This window comes from Trichophyton rubrum (assembly GCF_000151425.1).
Source record: "Trichophyton rubrum CBS 118892 genomic scaffold supercont2.10, whole genome shotgun sequence".
Lineage (NCBI taxonomy): Eukaryota > Fungi > Ascomycota > Eurotiomycetes > Onygenales > Arthrodermataceae > Trichophyton > Trichophyton rubrum.
In genome coordinates, this window is record NW_003456419.1 from 328,270 (window position 1) to 336,734 (window position 8,465).

Consider the following 8,465-nt stretch of genomic DNA (forward strand, 5'->3'; position numbering starts at 1 on the left):
AATAAAAATAAAAAAAGATATGCGATATACTCCCTTCGCAAGGGAAAAATGAGAGACCTATTCAGAAGTATTGTCAGAGACCAGAGTCAAGTATAAGAAAGGCCTAGGAATGCGGTGGTATAACGAACGGAACCGTGGAAGAGGAACTTAGTTAAGTTGGGGGAACCGACTTGCGAAAACAGATAGATACCAAAGGGCAGTTGAACGGTTGTGTGTACGCGATCTTTTTTTTGCGCCTTTCAATCTAATCTGGGTTAATTTTGTTTCCCCTCCCTCCCTTTTTTTTTATGGAATCACGGCTTGTTTGGCGAGGCGGTCTGCGTGACGGTTGTAGGCTCGCTCAACGTGCCAGAAGTGGACAGCCACACCCTCCGCATTGAGATCAAGTATACATTCATCAAGCCACTTGAAAAATTCTCCATTAACCACGGGCTTTCCCTTGGCATTCGTGTATCCCATTTTTTTTTTTTTTTCATTTCGGTATCCACTCTTTGCTGCCCTTACCAAGTATTCTGAGTCTGACTTGATAGTCACATTGACAATGGGTTTGCCATACCTTCCATTAGAACATATGCCTTTTCCTATTTGGAGTGCTTTGATGGCAGCCATGAGCTCCGCCTTCTGGTTTGTAGGCTCATCAATATCAAGCGCGAGGCTTATGTTGAATGAGTACCTGGAACCAAAGTAGATGCCCAAGCTGGCTTGGGCATATAGTGTCCCATTGTTGGAGCAAGCCCCGTCAACAGCGATGACGATGCAGTCTATATGTGAAAGGGGTTTGCCACAGCGACCACAACGCCTTAGGTATCCGCACATTGATTAAACCCATTCACCTCGTCAACTTCCAGCTTGCTCACATCAATACTTTTATGGTTGAATCGGAAGCACCCAATTTCGCGGAAACATGAGTCTCGAGGACAACTTCGCTCAGGAGCCAGCATGATGTAGGATATAATAAGAATCTCAGGGGTTGAAACACGAAGTTGTCGGGTTGCAAAGTCCTGAGTTTATTGGTTGATATGATGGACACGGAATTCAACAATAATAGTGTGGTATAAGGACTTCAAAACGCGGTGAAGCGAGGGTGCTCCCGTTTAAATTGTGCTATTCAGGGGAAACAAGGTCACAAGGGTATCTAAAGAAACGCAGCATAAGACCAAGCAGACGACGGCTGGTCGTTCAATGTCTACTCCCGCCGGCACAAGGAGCTCAAAGGCGCTGCTGGATGCCCATAGAGTAGTTGACGGTAACTAGTGGGTCGTGCATGACTAAGCTCTTACTTATTTCTTTTTTGAGTTTGAATGGCTGACATAAGCATTACTACGTAATATATGCTGACGTAATGTGGGTAGGTCTCCGCGCTTTTCGAGGCTTTCAGGGGGAGTTTTTGGACGAACGACGAGCAGGCTCTGAACCTCTTCGTCTTCGGCCTCTCTGCTTGCTAATTCGCCTCTTGTTCTTTTTTTTTTCTTTAACTGCTTCGTCGTGCTCTAGTTTGCCCTGCTCCTCTGTGCATTTGTTCCTTTGTTTTGCGCCATATTCCTTCCCTCCAGTGGAGACTGTTGAGCTTCCTCTACGCCCCCGCTATCAAGAGATAGAGCTCGAGTAGCTTACACCTTCGACTCCAGCTACAGCCATGCCTCGAGCGGACGCGTAAGTTGAAATCCTGCATTTGCGGTCTTGATTCTCTTTAATTGACCTTTTCTGACTGGTACTTTGTGGTTTGTAGTAACGTTGACATCCTTGTCATTGGTGCTGGCCCTACTGGTTTAGGTGCCGCAAAGAGATTGAACCAGATCGTGGGTTTAAGCTATAACAAATTCTGGGAAGCTTTAATTGAATTTAACTGCTGACGCTCTTATTATCTACTAGAATGGGCCATCCTGGATGATAGTTGACTCGAACGAGGTTCCGGGTGGTCTAGCTTCAACCGATGTTACCCCTGAGGGCTTCGTACGCCGCCCCCTGTTTAACACCGTCTTACCAACCAGAAGCTAACTCATCTCGCGTTTTCAGTTATATGATGTCGGTGGTCATGTCATCTTCTCCCACTACAAATATTTCGACGACTGCATTGATGAGGCGCTCCCTAAGCCTGATGACTGGTACACCCACCAGCGTATCTCCTATGTCCGTTGCAAGGAGGCTTGGGTGCCATACCCCTTCCAAAACAACATCTCCATGCTTCCAAAGGAGGAACAAGTGAAATGTATCGACGGCATGATTGACGCCGCTATGGAGGCTCGCGTGGCAAACACTAAGCCTAAGGACTTTGATGAATGGATCGTTCGCATGATGGGAGTTGGAATTGCTGATTTATTCATGAGACCATACAACTTCAAAGTTTGGGCTGTTCCTACTACAAAGGTGAGGAGAAGAAAAAAAACCTGTTGTTGTTATCTTTTGAGCCTAGACATAGTATTAACCGTTTTTTAGATGCAATGCGCTTGGCTCGGTGAACGTGTAGCTGCACCAAACCTCAAAGCTGTCACAACAAACGTTATTCTGCAGAAGACTGCCGGAAACTGGGGACCCAATGCTACGTTCCGTTTCCCGGCCCGTGGTGGTACAGGCGGCATCTGGATTGCTGTTGCCGACACTCTCCCGAAGGAGAAGAAGCGCTTCGGCAAGGATGCGGCTGTTACCAAGGTCGACGCTGCCAACAAGTCCGTCACTCTAGCCGATGGATCCGTTATCAAATACCAGAAGCTTATTTCTACCATGGCTGTCGATGCTTTGGCTGAATCCATGGGTGACAAGCAGCTGATTAGCCTCAGCAAGGGACTCTTCTACTCCTCCACCCACGTCATCGGTGTTGGTGTCAGAGGCGAACGACCAGAAAGAATTGGAGACAAGTGTTGGGTAAGTTCCTTTGGCTACATTATCTTGTGCTACGTGTAGAAAATTTACAGTGCTGACTTTTATGTGACAGCTGTATTTCCCCGAGGACAACTGCCCATTCTACAGAGCCACCATCTTCTCCAACTACTCTCCCAACAACTGCCCTGAGGCTTCTACTTCCCTCCCAACCCAGCAGCTTGCTGATGGCTCCAGACCCATCGACTCCTCCTCCAAGCCTGGTCCCTACTGGTCCATCATGCTTGAGGTCTCCGAGTCTTCAATGAAACCCGTAGACAACGAGAAATTGCTCGCAGAATGTATCCAGGGTCTCGTGAACACCTCCATGCTCAAGCCCACTGACGAAATTGTCTCTACTTACCACCGCCGCTTTGACCACGGTTACCCAACGCCGACCCTCGAGAGAGAAGGCGTTCTCACCCAACTCCTGCCTAAACTTTTGGAACAGGGTATCTACTCCCGTGGCCGCTTTGGTAGCTGGAGATACGAGGTCGGTAACCAGGATCATTCGTTCATGCTCGGTGTTGAAGCCGTGGATAATATCATCAACGGCGCTGTGGAGATGACCCTGAACTACCCTGATTTCGTCAACGGCCGCCAAAACAATGAGCGCAGACTTGTTGACGGTGCCCAGGTTTTTGCTCTCCGAGCCAAGAACTAGGCTAGATACACGGCTAGCTACTCTTAGGAGTTTCTGAGTACTTCGGCTCTATTCGGAAAGGATGTAGACGTGGAGGGAAAAGAGCTTTTTTTTTTTTTTTTCTGTTGTTTGCTCTTTTTTTAATGACTTTTTACATGGCTGAAAGAATGAGAGAAAGGAAAGACAAGCTAGATATTACAAGGGGCTAGCTAATACATAGAAAGATGGACGAATGCCTGAACAGAAAGTGGAAAGACGATGCTGAACACAGCCATATAGATTTCGAAGGAATAAATTAAGACACCCTCGTTCTACTTGATCTATTAACTACCTCCCGCTCACTTTCCGTCCCAGAACATAGCTAGCTTGACCAGTAGATTTCGTTTGAATATATAATTAACCCGTGGGTATAGGCCTTGGAAGGTCCTGAAAAATGGTGCAAATGTTGAAAATGTTGAAAAGATTGAATCCCTACTCTTGGTATGCGTACGACGTTTGGAGGAGTGAAGAATGGACGTTGATCAACTCTCTGGCTCCAGCATCTCATCGACATTTGGTAGGCCCCTTAACCAATTTTCCGTATCCTCCTATATAGCCCAGGGATTAAGTTAGCATTCCCAACCCAAACACATCCATATAAATATGTTCTCCTGACGCACCATCTTTTCCACCTGAACTTGCTCTCGAAACGCATCACGAATCGGGTCCCAGAACAAGCGAGTAACAGACTCAATAGGCGGCAGAGGCCAGCTGTTTGTTGCCGTATTGAACTGAAGGGGTTTAAGAGTGAGAGTGTTTGGTGATACTGAGCGACTGACAGGGCTTGTTGAAGGCGGCAGGCGAGTATCATTCTAAAACGACAATGTAGGGAAGACTGGTTGAGCAGCCATGCATAGATATAAACAGCAAATAGATAGAATACAGCGTAGACTTGCTTACCAGAGGAGAGTTTGTTGATCTCGCTTCTTTCGCTGGCGGTTCTTCTTCCTCTCTTCCTGCTTCTCCTTCTGCTTCCCCTTCTGCTAGAGCAGGTGGGAATAAGGTGAAATCTTGGTCCCCTGAGGATGAGCGAGGAGGAGTATATACAGGCAAGGAACGGAGGAAATCAGCTTCCTCCTGCGAGACTGGTGTCTGTAGGATCTGGAGGATGATCTGCTGGCCTCTGCGGTCGATTTCACTCGGAGAGAGAGTCGATGGAGGAGCAGTTGTGCAGAGAGTCTGGCCATCGTCTGCTGGCTTTGGCGAGCCTTCTCGCTCTGCCGAGGACGCAGATGGGGGAGTACACAGCGGACCAGGCGTAAGTGATGGCGGCGCTCTCAGCCAGTGCTGGAGTTCTCGACGGCCATCTACAGCCTGCCAGGTTGGAAGCTGCTGCTGCTGCTGTCTCTCGATGAGCTGGTTAGTGATATGGTTTTCTACTGCGGTATGCAGCGCTGTATCCTCGATGAGATTCTCGACCCTAAAGTGGACTTCTGAGCCCAACATTGTCCTCAGATAAGAAGTTGGGAACTGTCTATGAACGAAATCAGGGTCCATGTTCAAAGAGAAATATAGAAAAGAGGATCTGCTTGGTATTTGAAAGGTGCTGTTGTAGAATAGTACAAGGCAGGATATAGCAAAGGGCTGGAGTTGCTGAGGAGAAGTTTATATAGATGCAAATCATGGAAAGAAAGAAAGAAAGAAGAAGAAGAAGAAGAAGAAGAAGAAGGGAGAAGCAAGTAGTGACAACCCCCACCCTGATATCAAAAAAGGCCCATCCGGACTGAGCAGAGATAGTGATTAGAAGATGTAGTTAAGGGGCATAAAGGTGATAAGGGAGACATCGCTTAGTCGTCGGGAGCCTGTGATATTTCTATCCAGAGAACTTGGACTTTTTCTCTTCTCTTCTTCTTCTTCTTCTTCTTCTTCATGTAACTATCACCTACTTGGATAGCATAATGGAAGCTACTTGCTCAACTCTGGCTTGGATGTCTTTCTGGCTAATGTTTAACAGATTCTATAGACATGATTGGTATCAAGGCCCCTGTATTGCAGCCTGGCCATGGCTACTCTTGTTACTATGAAGATCTCAGTGGTGAAGCCATCCTTATCTCCAGATATAGAAGATGATGGACTAACATGGTTGCTGTTTAGGGTGTCTCCTTCATGGCCACAGTATAAAGTTGAAGGAATGCAGAGGATAAGTCCTTATTGAGAGAGAATGTGTGTATATATATATGTGTGGTATCAAAATGGCATCCCTTCATACGCAATCAGGAGCAAGCTGACAGCCTGTAAAGAAGAAATCGGCCTGGGTAGCCCTCTCCTGGAAAGAGAAACTATTACTGGTATCTCCAGGCTCGCCGACAGCCTCGACACGGGAATGGCCAGGGTATCAAAACTGAAGCCCGTCGTGAAGGCGCCGAGCAAACGGCACGCATCATATCCCAGCTTTGATCTCAACCGGCCAGATAATGCAGAGGATGATAGCATATCTAGTTATCCACCGCTGTGGTCACTGAGTCTGCATCATGACATGCTGCAGATGCTTCTGACAGACCCTGCTTTCCCGGTTTCCATGCAGCAGAGACATCGTCATCTGTGGTACTCAGCCACCGATGGATGAAAGCCAGAGAGTCGGCCTGCTCGCTTGTCTGCCTGCTCGTTGCTCGGCTTTCTCTCCTAGACGTATGTCTTATCTGACGACTGGCAACGCGCACGCCAGTCATGTAAGTCGGCTCTTCGTCCTGAGACATGCTGGCTTTAAATAGCTCTGCTCTCAGTCTTACGAAGCTGTTGGCTGTTCCGGCAATGCAGCGCCTCCTTGATCGCTGACTAGGGAGCAGCAAGCCATCGGAGTACATGGCCCGGCCGCTCTCGAGACGTGTCCAATTGCGGAGGGAGAGAGAGGCGGCTCCTTGCTGGCCGTTGGCTTCTCCAAGCCTTCTCATGTCTTTCTCTTCGTCTCTTCGTCTCTTAGTCTCTCCGTCCTAGCTATCATCATCGTCTTCGCCTTCGTCTTCGTCTCTCTTCATGTCGAGCTTGGTGATTACCTAAGCAGACCTTTCCAGAACCTCTAAAGTCTCCTTGAACATCAAAGAAAAGACGACGAGGAGGAAAAAGAAGAAGAAGAAGAAGAAGAAGAAGAAAAGAAAACGCAGAAGACGCTCGTTTGACCCCGAGAAGACAAGCAGGAGTCGCAGATACAAGTGCCTGAGAAGCAGTGGCCGCATCACAGAGACGCTGAGAGCCTCCTCTGCCTGTTCAGAGCTCGTCTCTCGCTGCTTGTCCTCTTGCCACCAGTCCTGCTCGCCGAAAAACGACATCCACCACGGACCTGCAGCTCGCTCGCTCGCAAGAAGCATCGCCCGGGAACGAGACACCTTGGTTTGCGCGCCCTCAGGTAGCCTTCTCTAGCTCCTCGCCAGCCTCGCGTTCGTTTCGGCTGGGCATATAAAGAAAACCGACATCTCCCGAACAGAGGAAGACGGATTGAAGAACCCAGTCCTCCTCTATTCACGTCGCCCTGCCATGCACTTGTCAACCTCGCCAGTAACCGGCATAGTCTCGATTCTGTGAGACAGCTTGCCTGGTTACCTTGCTTTCTGCGCTTGCTTGCTTGCTCACTTGTTCACTTGCATACATACATACACACTTACATACGCCTGATAGCTGCCAACAATCAGTCACCTTTGCTTTTACTTCTTGTCTTTCGCTCTTGGGCCGTCATCAGGCTTCCCGCATTCCACCCACGCTCGCTCTGACTATCCCCCTCTTACGTTGCGGTCTCGTGAATATGGATGGAGATCTGAGCCTTTCTCAGTCCCTCGGCGGGCTACGCATCGCCAATCCGGACAATGCCTCTACAAATACCTCAGAGGGCCCCTCGAGCTCCTCCCTGAAATTGTCTTCCATGGGCCAAGATGCTCCTGGAGCTCTAGCTTCCCCTGAACAGTCCCAGCATGGCAATCGATTAGTAGAGACTGGTCCAAGCCCCGCGCAGCAAGCATCAGCCTCGAATGCAAATCTCCACGATTACTCGAGAAACTCGCCGTCGCAGCTCCCGTCCAACGTACAACTCAACATGTCTCATCATCCCAGCCGTCAATCGGTCTGTCTTCCGCCCAACCACCAACCCTCTCCGCGTGGTGAACCCTACCGCCTTCGAACGGATTCATCCGTGTCTGCTACAGAATACCCGTCCAGGATCGACTCTCGTGGTGGTTCTGCAGCTCTCCAGGCCGGCGTCCTTCCTCGAGACGAAGGACACACCGATAGATCCTATGCACCAACAAAGGTCTTCCGTGGCGGTGCTCCCTTACCGCCTAGACAGAGTTCCCGCAGAGCTCCGAGCACATCTATACCTGCTGTCTCAGCCTCTTATGGCAACGAAAATGCTCCCCTTCATAGCTCGGAGGAATGGCAGGAGCGTGGAGCTGCAGTGGGCGTGCAGCAGGAGATCGATGCAAATGGAAAGCCAGTTGCGAGATATGTGAAAAAGGGAGTCAGAGATTTTGTGTTCGGCCGCACCCTCGGTGAGGGCTCTTACAGTCAGGTTGTTGCCGCCACGGACCGCCAGACCCTCAAGGAATATGCCATCAAGATCCTTGATAAACGACACATAATAAAGGAGAAGAAGGTCAAATACGTAAACATCGAGAAGGATACACTGAATCGCCTGACCGATCACCCTGGAGTTGTCCGGCTATACTACACCTTTCAGGATGAGCGATCGTTATACTTCGTGCTCGATCTTGCAGGGAGTGGCGAACTCCTTGGCGTTCTTAAACGGATGGGCACCTTTGATGAAGAATGCACAAGGTTCTATGGAGCTCAGATTTTGGATACCATTGGATACATGCACCGGCGTGGAGTTATCCACAGAGATCTTAAGCCAGAAAATGTTCTTTTGACACCAGATGCACGTAAGATTACCGACTTTGGGACAGCGAAGATCCTCAGCATGCCTTCCCCCAAAGAAGGAGGG

The 8,465-nt window shown here is 49.0% G+C and overlaps 4 protein-coding genes across 6 annotated transcripts in view; 3 read left to right on the plus strand and 1 right to left on the minus strand.

Moving 5' to 3' along the window:
- Positions 1-1,636: 1,636 nt before the first annotated feature.
- Positions 1,637-3,520, plus strand: TERG_07485 (uncharacterized protein; the record flags this gene model as incomplete). 3 transcript variants are annotated; one of them, XM_003231817.1, is made up of 6 exons in its annotated part: positions 1,637-1,653; positions 1,730-1,799; positions 1,873-1,953; positions 2,017-2,367; positions 2,437-2,862; positions 2,933-3,520. In XM_003231817.1, the coding sequence occupies 6 exons, from the start codon at positions 1,637-1,639 to the stop codon at positions 3,518-3,520; spliced, it is 1,533 nt and encodes a 510-aa protein (XP_003231865.1). The 3 variants fall into 3 exon arrangements, with proteins under 3 accessions (XP_003231865.1, XP_047607247.1, XP_047607248.1); XM_047750395.1 differs by lacking the exons at positions 1,637-1,653; positions 1,730-1,799 and having other exon boundaries at positions 1,888-1,953; XM_047750396.1 differs by lacking the exons at positions 1,637-1,653; positions 1,730-1,799; positions 1,873-1,953 and having other exon boundaries at positions 2,182-2,367.
- A 500-nt stretch (positions 3,521-4,020) lies between these two features.
- Positions 4,021-5,035, minus strand: TERG_07486 (uncharacterized protein; the record flags this gene model as incomplete). The annotated part of the gene is made up of 3 exons (XM_003231818.1): positions 4,021-4,086; positions 4,159-4,350; positions 4,439-5,035. 3 exons carry the CDS (start codon positions 5,033-5,035, stop codon positions 4,021-4,023), a joined length of 855 nt encoding a protein of 284 aa, XP_003231866.1.
- Positions 5,036-5,384: 349 nt separating this feature from the next.
- On the plus strand, positions 5,385-6,423 carry TERG_07487 (uncharacterized protein). Its single transcript, XM_003231819.2, has one exon. It carries the CDS (start codon positions 5,700-5,702, stop codon positions 6,102-6,104), a length of 405 nt encoding a protein of 134 aa, XP_003231867.1. The 5' UTR covers positions 5,385-5,699; the 3' UTR covers positions 6,105-6,423.
- An 851-nt stretch (positions 6,424-7,274) lies between these two features.
- The window catches only part of TERG_12552 (AGC/PDK1 protein kinase), a gene marked incomplete at both ends in the record, with an annotated part of 1,545 nt that continues 354 nt past the window's right edge, over positions 7,275-8,465 (plus strand). Inside the window, one exon of the mRNA XM_047751498.1 lies at positions 7,275-8,464. Within this exon, the coding sequence (XP_047607249.1) occupies positions 7,275-8,464 (1,190 nt within the window). The remainder of the gene's footprint in view (position 8,465) is intronic.

Coding starts and splice junctions, on each gene's coding strand:
- TERG_07487 (XM_003231819.2), top strand. CDS start 5,700: ATGTGTGTATATATATATGTGTGGTATCAAAATGGCATCCCTTCATAC.